The sequence below is a fragment of the Magnolia sinica genome, chromosome 13 (assembly GCF_029962835.1).
Source record: "Magnolia sinica isolate HGM2019 chromosome 13, MsV1, whole genome shotgun sequence".
NCBI classification, from domain to species: Eukaryota; Viridiplantae; Streptophyta; class Magnoliopsida; order Magnoliales; family Magnoliaceae; genus Magnolia; species Magnolia sinica.
In genome coordinates this window covers 29,981,315-29,997,038 of record NC_080585.1, presented here as the reverse complement: position 1 = coordinate 29,997,038, position 15,724 = coordinate 29,981,315, and the positions used below count along the sequence as shown (strand labels likewise).

The 15,724-nt window shown below is 36.5% G+C and overlaps 1 protein-coding gene across 2 annotated transcripts; it reads right to left on the bottom strand.

Annotated features, from left to right (window-relative positions):
* Positions 1–3,230: 3,230 nt before the first annotated feature.
* On the bottom strand, positions 3,231–8,791 carry LOC131223422 (glycine-rich RNA-binding protein 2-like). Of its 2 annotated transcripts, XM_058218837.1 has the most exons (6): positions 8,636–8,791; positions 6,165–6,316; positions 6,009–6,077; positions 5,806–5,912; positions 3,891–4,101; positions 3,231–3,857 (listed from the first exon to the last, which is right to left on the bottom strand). In XM_058218837.1, exons 2-6 carry the CDS (start codon positions 6,298–6,300, stop codon positions 3,514–3,516), a joined length of 867 nt encoding a protein of 288 aa, XP_058074820.1. In that variant the 5' UTR covers positions 6,301–6,316; positions 8,636–8,791; the 3' UTR covers positions 3,231–3,513. The 2 variants fall into 2 exon arrangements, with proteins under 2 accessions (XP_058074820.1, XP_058074819.1); XM_058218836.1 differs by having other exon boundaries at positions 3,231–4,101.
* Between the last annotated feature and the right edge of the window lie 6,933 nt (positions 8,792–15,724).

The window sequence follows — 15,724 nt, the reverse complement described above, 5'->3', positions numbered from 1 at the left end:
ATTAAAAGTCTACCTATAAATTTAAATTCATGATATTTTGCACCAAATAGACTTTGATTAATTATGAAATATCATGATATTTGATGCAACCAAACACACCCTTCCAAAATAAGCTTAAAGGGGAATGATATTTCCCACCCTCACGGGAGGTTCACAACATTCCCAAAGCTTTTAAACGACCATCGTAATGGCCAATGACCGATCTGGCCTGTTCATTCCTTAATACACTATGGCAAGCCATGTGTATGATCGATCTGACTTGTCCATTCCTTAATACACTAGGGCAAGCCATGTGTAAAAAATCACCCTGGTCAGGTGATCCTAACCTGTTGAATATGGGCCATTTTGTTACGACCATAAGCTTTTTACTGGCCATAGATTGGTTTGCTAGCATCATCAAATCAAAGTGCATCTTCTTCTTGATAAGAAGAAAGCCATGGTGGGACCTATTGCACAAAGGTGATTCAAAAGTATGATTGGACCTACTCTGTTTGTCTAGTCAATTTTGACTGTCCATTTTCATGATATTCACTGGACATTTAAGGCCTGTTTGATTTTCCAAATCAAATGTAAATGCCAGGTAAACGAGTAATAATTAGTCTCCCCCCCCCCCCCCCCATCTGAAAATTCACTTGTATTTCTGCTTGGAAAACCAGTCCAAAAGAGGGCCCAATATATATATATATATATATATATATATATATATATGATGTATCCTGGCTGTCCATCAGTTTTAGTGTAACATTTTGAGGCATGAGCCAAAAAATGAGGCAGATCCATTACTCAAGTGGCCCACACCAAAGGAAACAGTGGCCCCAAGAAGTTTTTAAAGGTAGGTGATTGATTCCTTAAATCATGTGGCGTGGTCTACTTCAGCTTTGGATTTGCCTTATCTTTTTGGTCATGCCCTAGTTTCAGTTGGGATAACGGATGGATGGTGTGGATAAGCCACATATATCTCAGTAGGCCCCACGGATTTTTGATAGTGTCCTCGGTTTTAGCACTAAAAAAAGCAAGCGTGAAATCAAACATTGGTATCACCGCCGTAATTACTCAAGGAAATAATTATTACTCATTTGCAGAGATTTTGAAGATCATTTAACCAGATTAATGACTAAGTATCCCACGTGTTATTTAAAAGCTTCACAAATGCATGCCACAAATTGAACATTTAAACAGTTTTCTGCTTTCCGTTTCTTCAAAGTCTACTTTCCAGGCCACAAATTCAACACCTAAATCCGAGGCGGGGTGCAACCAATGCTCATGGTATCAATATTGTTAAATGTGCAGCTGGCTGAGATATGGAAACATGCATTGACGTGGAATACCCGAAAATGTAGTTGATTGAGAGAGACGTTAGGAAAACATTGGGAAAATTGAAGAAATTTATTCATGAAATTTTAAAAGACACTAAAAAAAACATATTTACATATTTAGGAATTAAATAATTACAAAAAATATAAACATATAATAAGTTTTACTTTAATGAAGGCCTAAAAGTATATATCATTTGACAAAATGATGGAATTTTTCAGTAATGCTTTAGTAAATGCTACACATATTTGCTTATTTAGGAATCAAATAATAGAAAGAAAAAAAAAAAAAAAATACACACATAGTAACTTTATTTTCCCTTTAACAAAGGACTAAAAACATGAAGGTTCAAGAAAACATAAAAAAAAAAATATGGTACTGACATCCATCCATCCATTCACATACATACCTACAAACACATGCATGATCCATCCATCCATGCATATACATATAAACATGTATGGTTCATCCATCCATACTGATGTAGGACGTGGCACATGTAAATTATAAATTAGCCATAACTTTTGATTCGGGTATTGTTACGGGGTGCATAACCTATCAATCTTTACTACAACGAGCCATCTATGGTGATCCGACCCACGTGGTCGGGTCTATCCGTTTCAACAGAAAATGTGCGCTTTAAGCTCAAAAATGAAAATTTAAGATTTTTTTTTACTATTTTTAGTAATTTCAATGTTTATCATATTTCCTTATTTTTAAAGTTTTAGATTTTCTTCTATTTTAGAAATAATTTATAATTATGTTAAGACTCTTCTAGCAAAAGTTTACTCGAAATATTTTTTTTAAGAAATTAAGCTTTAGAAGAGCTTTACTAGAATTAAGATTTTTATTAAAGTTAGAATTTTGCCATTTTTTAGTAATTATGAATTTTTGTTTATTTTTTAATTTTTATTAATGGTGTAACATGGACACATATTAGACAATTATCAATCAACTTATTTCATATTTTATTAAAATTTATTTCTATTTTCTACTCGTGGATTCAAGGAATCCCTCCGAGGAGTCAAGATAAGCTCTCTGACTTTCCAGTAATTATTCACCGAAGAAGACAATGCTCAACCTCATCACGTCCATCCCTGCATCACATGAATTCGAGGAATCATTGTGAGTCCAAAGAAGCTCTATGGATTCGGAGTAAGGAAGATGCTCAACCTCATTTCATCATGCAACCACACACCCACCCATTAAAAAATTTTGAAACGAAGTTTGTTAAATAAGTAGATTTTTGGCCATATCAATGCATTGAAAATTTTGAAATGTTGTTAAATAAATAGAGATTTTTTACCACATCTCATTGGCATCATCGTTGATACATTGACACTACAAGCAAACGAGCTGATGATGCAAATAATATCACCGATACGAGCATGGGAGCAGACAAACAATCTGAATTATTAAACCTTGGGCTGAGTTTTCAGACATGGGAATCCATGTATAGCGTGCAGTGGCTGATGAATGTCTTAATTGTAGCTCAAAACTGTGGGGCCCACCAGGACCTGTTACATCCACTCCGTCCATCCATTTCTAGCTGACGTTCATATGACATCCAACCCGTTTATAAGGTGTTTCCCTCCATGGTTCCATGTGGTATAGCCCACTAGAGTTTTGAACTAGAATGATTTTTTTAAAATGTCGGGACAAGCAATGGACGGTGTGTATATAACACAGACATCAAGGTGGGATCCATAAGAGCATAGGGCTACATGATATGGGCGAGTCCTGCTCCCCATGAACAAGCCTGGCTCAAAAATCAGAAATAGGTAGGCTACTTTGAATACGGACCATTAAAAAATCTCCTAGGTACATGTGGACCACCAATTCATAATATAAGTATTTGGGTCTCACCTGATTAGTGATTTGGATATCTTACCTGCAACAAAAAGAGAGAGACCTAATCACCCAACGTCTCTCAGATGTCAAATTTCATGGAATTCTGAGTCACCATCTACACAAATCTCAGCAGCAGTAGCATACGAACCAAAAACAAAAAAGAAAAAAGGCGCATGAAACTGATACAAAGTCAACAAAACTATAACAGGTACTAATTAAAAAGAAAGAAAAAAAGGCATGTTTGGCTGCAGATTTCAGTTTTTTTTATTATTATTTTTTTCCCAGTAAATCCCCCTCTTATCTGTGCATGCATTGCCTTCTCATCAGCAAGGTCCATGTTCCTCCGCATCAAACTCGCTTGTCAGTGTAGTCGTCCGGCTCATCATCGTCTTCGTCCCTGTAATTCCCCTCTATCGGATTGCCCTGGTTGTAATCGCCGCCAGCATTCATGCTCCCTTGGCTACTTCCATATCCCATTCCTCTGCTCCCACCATAGCTACTACCACTGTCGGCAGCACCAAAATTGGCAGCACTGACATAACCATCACTGCCGCCACCCCCGCCAGCAACACCATAATTTCCGCCACCACTATTCCCGCCATAACCACCACCTCCACTGCCATAACTGCTGCTGCTTCCACCATAGCTGCCACCACCACTTCCATAGCTGTCGCCACCATAACCCCCTGTTCCTCCACCACCACCATAACCCCTTGTTCCTCCACCACCACCATAACCACCACCCCCACTTCCATAGCTATCGCCACCATAATTACCACCACCACCACCATAGCTGCCGCCGCCATAACCACCACTACCACCTCCATAACCGCCACCACCTCCATAATCACCGCCACCACCTCCATAACCGCCGCCACGGAATCCTCCCGTCCTTTCAGTAGCATAGTTCACTCTTACCATCCTGCCATGTAAATCCTGGGAAAAAGAAGATTTGGTAATCAGCTAACCTGGAGATAGACATATCATATGCAAATCATTCAAAGGATAATATATATCATTTTTTTAATCATTGTAATTATTACATTTGAAACAAAATCCCCCAAAGAAATCACCGTCAACCTGAAATCATGAGACCCCACAAACAACCAACCGTTATGAAGCAGGGGAAAAAACTGAAAAATAGGGAAGAAATGGATACATCTGGCCCATCGTTAATGGTATTTTTACCAAGAAAAAAATGGCATTATAATCCAACATAAAACCATTATGGTTAAAAAACAGCTTCCATAATTCTTCTGTTATACAGTGACTGCTGCCGAGGAAATAGCATCGCTAAACTGTCATTTTTTTTCATTTTTCATTCTGTCATTAAATTACCATTATAAATTTATAATGAGTGTTAGATACATATCCCTAAAAGTAACAAATATATCAGCAGCTGCTATAAACTGAATGTAATTTTTTTCTAAACACAATTAAAATTTTTCCCATCATTTTTTTAATGAGGTACTATTTTGCTCATATTTAGATGCTTGCTATGCAACCCTCCAAGAGGGAAAAAAGAACTACCAATTAAATGGATGAGAGATGTAGATTATTGAATATACTAGAAGTCCGATCATTGATCTAGACCATCCATCATTTCAGTCTCACCTTTGATTGCCACCAATCGTCCTTAAAAAGTAACTTCGGTCGGATGATTCTAACTGTGCCATCAGAATGGCTAGGTAATCCATGATTCATTTGCATGGCTAGGGAAATGCATGATCCATATTGATTATACAATAAATGGTCCTATAATTGACCTAGGCCATCCATCACTTGGGTTCTGCCATTACACAACTATGATCATGGGACCAATGTGATTTTTAGCTGCAGAACCTTCAAGATTGGGCCCACCATATAAGGTGCATGGATGCCATCCAGGCAGATATAGAGTTACAAGGGAGGGAGAAGGGGCTCAGAAAATTCGTGGAACTGGAAATAGCTACTACTCGAGAAATTGAAATTGGCTGCTTTGGAAGAATGTAATAACAAGGTTTTCTGTAACCCTGCCAAAGTTTAGTGATGATGTTCCAGATGGTTCAATTGTGGCAGTTAGGGGGGGAGATTGTAACAGAGGTTCCTTTTGTTGTTTGGTGGGACTTGAGGCTTCTATATTAGATATCTCTCATCATCTTATTTTGCATATTGCCTTCTTAGAGTTCTTTTAATAGAACTTTGTTACTGTTAAAAAACATCTGCTGCTTTGATATCCAGAGTTCCAAGAACTTAAACAGCACCAAACATCGTATCTTCAAGCATTCCAGGATCCTATAACCTGGATATCCTGGATACATAGTGGAAGCCAAAGGTGCATGTGGAGAGGCTGCCCCTGGGCTAGCAAACCATACACACACACACACACAGATATATATATATATATATATATATCTGTGTGTACCCATTAGAAGATGAGCTTGTGTTTCCAAACATCAGAACTTTGGCAGATTCACATTTTGGGGCATGCAGGAGCACAATCTCCTGTTTTCCAGTGTGTGGGCTCCATCTTATAATTGTATGGGCATTTCATTACAACAACACGAATCTGCATCTGACATGTTAGATATGCAATCTATCAATATTTATCAATCTCCAAATTATAAGGTAAAAGGATCATAGCAATTAAACTGGTCATACCTTTCCATCCATTCCAGTGATGGCTGCAGATGCCTCCTCGCCAGATGTGAAACTAACAAAGCCAAAGCCTCTAGATCTGCCCGTCTCACGATCCATGATAACTCTTGCTGCATGAGGACGCCAACTCAAAAACTCAATTATTCATGTTTTTCTTTGTGAAAGTTGTTACAAATTTGAGTCAGGAAAATGAGAATATGGCATACCTTCTATGACTTCCCCATAGCCAGTAAATGCTTCTCTCAGACTTTGGTCATCTGTGCTATACGAGAGTCCTGAGATGGAGAACAGGAAATCATCATGAAACAACCAAAAAGATGGAAAACTCGGAATCTTTCAGAAAGAACAAGAACAAGACGCACCTCCAACAAAGAGTTTGGAAGATGACATGCATCGTATCGCTTGGTACATTGATGGACTGGATGCAGACAAGTCTGATTTAATATGATTACTTACTGTCCTCTTTAGTATATTTCCAATTTTGCAAGTGAAAGCCATTGTTCAAAATCAGAACCTGAATCAAGGCAGGAAGCAGAGAAGTTGTTACATCACCATTTGATAGGTTTTTAATGAACACCGTGAATTGTGAAAGGATAGATGTCCACAGATGTCCACATTATACAATATTTTCTTCAACTAATAACTCAAAAGGAAGACGGGAATAATTCCATATCACTAACCACAAAAAAAAAAAAAAAGAAAAAGAGAGAGAGAGAGAGAGAGAAAAGATGAATATAATGCAGATGAACCACATCAATGCAAAAAGGAACAGTAACCATGCAAGAAAAAAGACAATTTTAAATAGTTAACGCTACGTAGCCTCTCTAATTTGTGGATGACAAACTAGACCAAATTAAAAATATAAAAAACCAAAACACCAAACATATGGTGACTCAATCAGAGCACAGGAGATGAAAGGGGAAAATCACAGCATTTGAGATGAAATCACTCGCCAAGTCGCCAAAAAACAAGCTTTTCCAAACAATTTCTGGACAAAAATATCTACAAACAGTCACTCATAAAATCTAGCTGATGGATAGGTACACCCACAACTAAGAGCATCAACATCGAGCTTCTAAGATTAAAGGCACAAAGGGAGCGTCAAGTAAGCTTGAAGTGAAAACATTTAAGAATTTAAAATAAATGATAAAAAATAGAATTAAAAAGAACTGTAAAATAAAAATAAAACGGTTGATATTAAAGTATATTTAAGTACTAGAAATAAATAAATAAATAACCATGATAGCATGATACTGCCTAGATCACATCAAATTGTATACTGAACTCTCACTCATGCCAACGACATGCTTTAATCAGCAATCAGCATGAAAACACTTCCTAACTGACAAGTACACCAGCATAAAAGCTAAAAATTAATTCCCTCATGCTTCCGCGAATAGAAATCAAGTAACTTGCTTGTCCTGAAGTGAGATAACGCATGAAAAAAAAAGGTAATTGAAACATTACAAGGATTCTCGAAAACCACAATGTCAGGAACCAAGAAGGCCACATAGTCATGCATCAAACCAATGCTCAAGGATACAAAACCCTAAAACACATCCTATTGATTCGCAAGAAAATTTTTTTTTACAATGAACATAAAATTTAAAAAAAAAAAAAAAAAACACATTGCAAAAATATATATATATATATTAATAATAACCACTGCCACTTTGAGCAGGCCACCTCACAAGAACTTATATGATCACTAAGATGATCTCCTCACACACAGCAACACATTTTAAACCTAAACCAAAAAAATGATTAGACTTCCCAAAATCTGGCCAGCCCAAAATTCCCAACAGCCACATTTTATGCAAGATACCTAGAAAAAAATGCCATTCCAAAATTACGTCATGCAAGAAAATACCTCAGAAAATGCCCATTTGGGGGAAAAACTGGACAGAGCAGCCACCATGATTCTTCCAACAAAATGGTCTTTTGATTTCCAGTTCCTACCTAGTTATTGCACTTCATTACTTATCATCATCATCATGTAAGCCTCATCCCAATTATATGGGGTCAGCTACATGAAAGACGGTATTGGAAATCCAACAACATAACCATATATTTCATCCCATCAAACATTAGAACACGACAGGGGAAATCTCAGATTGATAGCCAGCGGTCGTTACACAAATGAAACACCAAAACCGCCACCTATCAATCATTTGCAGGGAAAAATATAGCAAATCAATATTCAAAATCACTTCAAAGATGGATAATCCGTCCCCTAAAACGTCACCGGAAGCTAATGTTTCCCCAAACACCCAATCATTTTCTAAGTACAGATTGGAAAAAAAAAAAAACTGCTATTGGAAATCTAACAACAAAACCACATAATTCATCCTACCAAAAATCGGAAACACAAAAGGCAAGGAAAAAGAGAGATTTGTACAAACGAAACCCTAAAACCAGCATTGCCCAATCATTCACGGGGAGAAACAGAGCAAATCAGCACTCATAATCACTTCAAAACCCTATTATTTTCTTAAGCACTACAGCATGGAAAAACCGGCTTGATCGCCAAACAAACAAAACCCTAAACCGCCATCGATTGGTCATTCGCAAGGAAACAGAGCAAACCAGCACTCAAAATCACATCCAAAACGTATAATCCGTAGCAGGAATTCGGAAACACAAACAGAAGCAGAAGATTAAGATTAAAAAAAACCATCTTCACCAAAACAAAAACCTAGAAACTGAAACAGCTTCGAGAAAGCAGCAGATTTACAGAGATCCTGGAATCAGGGATATGAAAAACGGATTGATGATAGGAAATCGGAACCTAGAAATGAGAAATTAGGGTTTTGGAGATGGAAGAGAAACGAACCTTCGAGAGGTCGTTGAATCCTCAGCTGACTCTCCCCACAGCTAAACCCCCGTGGAGGGTTTATTAAATGAGAGCGAGGTGGGTATTTATATATGATCCAGATGAAATCTCGTCCGTCCGAAACGGATTGGAGTGACTGGGATCGTCGGATGAAAGCCGTCTCGTGCGTGGATCTTTTAAGGGGGTTTTGTAGCAAATAGTGCTTCTACCGCGGGTAATTTTTTACTATACACCCGACCTACCATCCACCTTCTACTGCTGGGCATCGGACGAGTCGGACCGGATTCGGTCCAACCCGATTCGGTTCGAAATTTACGTGGATGGATACGAACCCAGTCCGATCCGGCACCGAGTCTAGGCCATTCGAATCGAACCGATCCTATGCACGTTTGGTTTGACCCGAACCGCCGAACCGAGTCGATCCTGATCAGATTTTTTAACAATGAAAATCATTATCTTCGTTGTTATTTTTGGTGTGGTCCATTTGAGCTTTAGATGTGATTCATTTTTTTACCAAATGCTCTAAAATGATAATGAAAAATAGATAAACGGTATGGATCTAATAAATACAACATTGTGAGGGCCATCTCGAACTCATTTGAGCAGTTCGTACAACTCAGAGCTCGAGGGTTGAGGCATTAAAAGTTGTAGCTGTAAAACAGCTTTGAACCGCGTTAGCGTCAAGTCCATCCATTTGGCAGCATGTTTTAAGGTGGGTCTGATGATGGTGCATGTGTTATATCATGGTGCATGTGTTATATCAAAACTGTCCATCAATTTGGCAAGCATGTTTTAAGGCTTGAGATGAAAAATAAGATAGATCTGACTATTAAGTACGCCACACTGAAAAAAGCAGTGAAGAATGAACGTCTATCATTGAAACCCTTTTTAGGGTCACGGTCTGACGAAAGTTTTGGATGATTTCAAATTTATTTTTCCTCTTAATTAAGGTCTTTATTACCTTATGAACAGATTGGATGGAAAATAAACGTTATGGCGGGCCTTACAAATTGTTTAGAGCTGAAAATCATTCTCAATTGCTATTTGTGGTGTGGTCCAGGTGATCTTTGGATATGATCCATTTTTTTTTGGATAATATTGTAAATTAATCTCTAAATATGTATGAACGGTGTAGATATAATAAATACATCACTATGGGGCCATATAACTTTGATCTCCTTTGAACCGTTTGTACAACTCGTAGCTCGAGGAGCACCGTCTTGGCACGACACGTACCTACGCTAGCGCAAGCCAGCTACATAGCTGCTGTGTATGGTACACCGGCAAATCCTTTTGCTAATGTACACAGCAAACTCTGTTGGAGCCCACCTTGAATGCATGTGATTTATCCACGCCATCCATTCGTTTTTGCATATCATTTTAGTGGTTGAACCCAAAATTGATGTGAATGGATCGGTTTTCGGGTCGGTCAAGTCGGATCAGGGCCAATCTGAACTTAACCAGAAAAAGTTTCGGATCTAGATGCGGCTATCCGATCCGCACCGATCCAGACCATCGGTTTAGTTCTGATCGGGTCGGATCCACCGGATAGGGTCTGTTTTGCCCAGCTCTACTTTTATTCGATCCAAATAAAACCTACCTTATCAATCTAAACCTCTACTCATATAGTCGAACCAATAAAGACGAAAATACCCTTACTTTTTCTGGCTTTACCCTAAAATCAGGAGTATTTTTGTCTAAAACTCTCTTCCTGTACCCTAAAAATCTATTTTGGTGACATAAGTTTTCGGCCCTCAAAAAAAAAAAGGCATGAAAAGGGGGCGTTTACGGTGCTAATTTTTTCTTCTACTATTTGAAGATAGAAACAGTGGGGCCCATTAAACAATCCCTGATTTAGGTCACCTATCATGTAATACTTTATGGAGAGAAATATGAAATATAGCAATGGTCGTCTATAGTCAACTGGAAAAAGTCCCCCAATATGGATGGCCAAGATATTCCACTCCTGTGTGAAAATTTTTGGACATACCAACGGTCTGGATTGCTGAATCGGGGGCCCCACTTGCCACTACAAAATTTTAGTCGGACAAGTCACTAGGTCGACTCAGCTTAACTTGGGCGGTATCACTTGTGTGACGGCCCGAATTTCAAGCACCGAGCCGAGACCCACATCGTTCACCGATTGTACATGATTCATCTTATATAATTTAGTTGTAATTCTAATTTTTTCATAATGTAATCTAAATTACATTCAAATTAACTTATTATTCATACATTTAAAATTAATATCTATTCTAATTAATTAATAATAATTCGATTGAAGATCCACTCATTTGGAATATTAATTGGACTAAATTTTAAATAATTAATTAAATCATATTCAAATACTTTTTAATTAGTCAAATATAATCTTAAAAATATCAAATAAAAAATTGGAAAAATTTATTATGGTCCATCCAAAATAGCTAATTCTTTCTCTGACAGATAAGGCCACATGTCTCATGGGTTATTTTCTAACTCGACTACATCATTTTGTTCTTGACGTAAAAGTCCAGCCTCGAATACATATAATTTTACATCAACACAGGATAAGCTAGTCAGGCTTAGCGAGAATTACGGACATGATTTGTAATGTCGAAATTAAAATATAGCAATAAACAATCATATAACAAAATACGTGTAGAATGCGAATGTTAGGTAATTGCATAAATACGTAAATGCATCAAGTGAGAATCTGTTTACTTGCTTGAGTTGGAAACCCATAAGCCCGCATATGCCTATTGACAGGCCTCTACCATTCGATAGGCATGGACAATGCCTACATCTACTACTTGAGTATGCTTGCATTAGTATATATAGTGTGCATCCAGTAATGATTCTACCAAGTATACAATCCAAATAGATCTTCTAAGAATTTAGGCATGCATTGTGCATGCAAGAAATAAATGTACAATTATAATAGCGTAGTTGTAAACCATAGATTTTATAGATTATTTTAATTATCATATAAAAATCAACACAATTTTTGTATTATCCAATAACATTAATATATTAATCAATTCATAATTTATATGCATGTAACAAATCAGATTATGAATTCCAGCAATACAGTAAATCAAATCATGAATTACAACAACACATTAAATCAAACCATAAATCTAATCATCATTACATCTACATTAATACAGTAATCAAATCATACATTCAATTAAATTAAGTAAGAGAACACAATAGCAATATCAGACAAAGTATATAAACATATCAATCAATCAAACTATAAATTTAATAAAGAGGAAACATGTTGAGATCACTTACCTTGATTCGGTGGAGACGATTCCATAGCATATGCGTATTTGATCGAATTAGAACTCCCTAATAATCATGTAAATGAAATCAAGTTCTGAATATACAAATAAATATAGTAAGACCCACCTTTGATTGATCAATCTCCCATAGAGGGATCCACAAGAATGATTACTAGTTGTCAAACTTAAATTTTCTTCGAACCTATCCCTTAACACATGGTTTTAATCATCATAGGTCAATGGGGGACCGAGTCAATCATATTAAAGTGGCTAACCACTTTTTAACGACCCGCAATTGTCCATTGTATATGAAATTACATATATCCTAAGTTTGTTAATCAAATTATCAAAGTTTAGAAGTTAACAAATCTACACAAGTGTTTATTGATCAGATCAACAACACTGTTGATCGAATCAATCGACTTTGATCGAATGTTTATTAATCGAATCGAGATTCTTTCGATCGAATAAAAAAAATTCTGAATTACAGATTTTTGTCTTTGGACACTTTTTGCCTATTTCGATTGAATCAACATCAATTATCAATTGATAAAAAATGTTTTGGCCTTAATAAATTTTAACGAACCAAATTAGAAAATTGAGAATATTTTCAAAATTATGGTTTATGATCCAATAACATGCATTAGTCAGATCCAAACCGTCCATATATTCTCACATAGTCGATTAGAGAATTGCCAATAGATCTGTTATATTTGAACTGTCCATAGTCCATATTATTCTCATGTCATGACTTATCAACAATTTTTCCTTTGAATAGTGTGGCCCATCAAACGATCAGATCAATTTCATATTCTAGACATCTCTACAGTTTAATTCCAAGATTGATATAAATGGTGTAGATCGAATATGATACGTCTGATGGTCCCTCAAAGAATGTAAAGTGTAAATTAACGTCCCTCATTTAATCAAATCGATGTGGCCCACCTAATGACTCGATCGACCTAAATTTGGGATGACAATAAATTCAAACTTTAGGAATATATTGGTCGGTGTGGATCTAATTATACATCTTAGAATAGGCTAGTATGACTCTCTACGCCAAGTCGTAACTTGCACAAAGAATTATATCTTTCCTACATAAATTTCAATTACTTCAATACAATGGATGGATGGTCAATTTGACTAGTTATTATACTGACCTCGTGCCAATTAACCTATATTATAAAAATAAGTGAAAATTTTGGGTTGGTCATTGATCAATGTGGTCTATCGGATGCTTGGATTGGCCCGATTCCTGAGATCTCTACATATCTCGACCTAAAAAAATCCATGGACTATACAGATTAAATCAATCCGCATTCATATTGGTAAGACCCAACCTTCTGCGCATAAGCCAAAATCCATGACACCAGTGTGTATCCTTCCACATGGATTATGGTAGATGTACACGATGGACGCCCCATTCGGATAATTTGATCTGTCCACTATGTACATCAGTATAGAATTATGTGACTTACATAAATAAAACAAAGAGAAAATTGTGATACTAACCTAGATTGAGCTTTGATATTAACCTGAATTTAGCATTCTCAAAGTTTCTCTTTCACTCTTTCTTTCACATTTTCTCTCTATGATATATTTTTTTTCTTTCTCTTTTCATTTCATCTAGTCCAAGTAGGACTCTCTCTCTTTCTCTCTCTCTCTCTCTCTCTCTCTCTCTCATGTTCCTTCCTTAAGATTGAGGGTTCGTTGAGAGAATGAGAGATACGAGGGAGAGCTAAGAGGATAGGGATAAGAAAAGGGAGAGATAAGAGGGATAAGGGAGATTCAGCTCTCTCTCTCACATTAAAATTCAAATTTTTTTTTTTTTTTTTTAAAATGGGTATTACAACTTGAGTCTATAATGACTTATATGAGCCCACCTTCATCCACCTATGGTTAGAAAACGTGGTTGGGTCTAAGCCAGTTTAAAACTGAAGACCTTGTTAGGTCTTGGTGCATTGGGGCATGAATAAGCTAATACACCTATTCAATGAACATATGGTTTGTATTTATTTTATCCCAATTTATCAATCTAATTACCCCATGGATGGGAAATGTGATGCAAACGAATGACCATGATCAATTTTCTTTTAGGCTAGTCTTTTTGATATTTTATTTTTTATAATTTTCTTAGGTAAATAAAGGTAATTAAGTAATTTCATATTGACACCTAGATCCATAGCTCAAGTGGTAGACTGAGTGAAAGATACCTTGTTTCAACACTGAGGACTTGGTATCGATTCCCTAGTGGGTGTGACTAACAATGAAGTGTGAACTAACAGTGGGTGTACTAACAAGATAACCAAAAAAAAAAAAAGTAATTTCATATTGACCTAGTTGGGTCTTCATAAAAGAATGGTTGTAGATAAAGTAAAAAGCTTTTTGACATTTTACATTTGTATTTAAGAGGACTCTCCTTTAAAAATTAAGGTTGGAGGGGACCTTTTACCCATTCACCATAGTGAAATCTTAACATTTCTCTCTTATTTTTCCATTATTTTCTTGTATTTTATTCTCTCAATTCTCTTTGCATCATTTAGTATAAGAGCTTCCAATGGACCCGTGATTTTAATGGGTCTCTATGATGACAAGACGTGCACATACAAGTAGAGATATACTAAACTGAAATACATAAAGATATGAAAATTTCGAGGCATTGAGAAGGTAGATCAAGCAATCGATTAATACATGACTTGAATCGTCATGATCAGCAACGTAAAGATGGCGGTGCTCACAAAGATGAAGAAAACACCTTATTCAACTATACTCCCCATAATGAGTTAGATAAGAAAAAATTCAATGCCCGAACATTCCAAAATAGGGGATATATAAATGATTTATATGAACCATATGTGTTTGACAACCATACACAGAAGCCAAGTATCAAGCAAGAAGTCATTAAAAATCATCCACTTAGATGTGTTTGGCCTGGTAAAACTACACTCAATTAGTGACTCGAGATATTATGGAACATTGTCCCCTAGTAAAACTACACTTAATTAGTGGCCTGAGATATTATGGAACATTGTCCCATGAGTTGGCCACCCTTCCCATCTTTTCTTGGCGGGCTCGCACTCTCTCTCTCTCTGCATGCCTCTTTATCTAGTGCTCTTTTTTTTCTTTGTGTAGAGCGAGGTGATATTGGCTTAGATGAAGTAGCATGCCTTGGATTTGCCACTAGCTGAAATAAGCTTAAAATATATAATCAGTTGGAGACAATAAAATCGCTTGCAAAATGAGAGATCTAAAGATCTCTCAATCTGAGTGACTCTTACGATTAGTCTTTAGCTAGACATCCAAAGTAAGAGCCTCGGTGACAATAAAGGCATGGGTTAGGTACCCTTTTCCGCCCATACTAAGTACGGCTTCTACTTTATAGGATTCTAAAACTTTCAAGAAAAGCTATAGAAATAACTACATGCAAGGTTCAAATGGACAAATGTTGGAGAAAAATAAAAGAAAAAAAGAGTAGGCAGAAAGAGATGAGTATGTGATATTGGATACTATATACATGATGCTGGTGTGAACTAATGAAGATGTGAGATTTGAAAGAGGGAACCAAGTCCTCTTATATGGAAAGAGCTAATTGAGAGCCATTGATTCTAACTTTACTCCGCTAATTGACAAACTTCATAAATCAATAGCATGTTGATGTATAAAATATCACAAAGGGGGAGAACTCTCCAAATTGTTAGAGTCATTGCCAACCGTTTTTTACTTACTACTTATTGTTGCAAATGAGGGATGCTAGCTCTATTTTTATAGACATAACCAGCATAATTCAGATTCTCATCAATGGCTAACATGGCAGATAAGTACA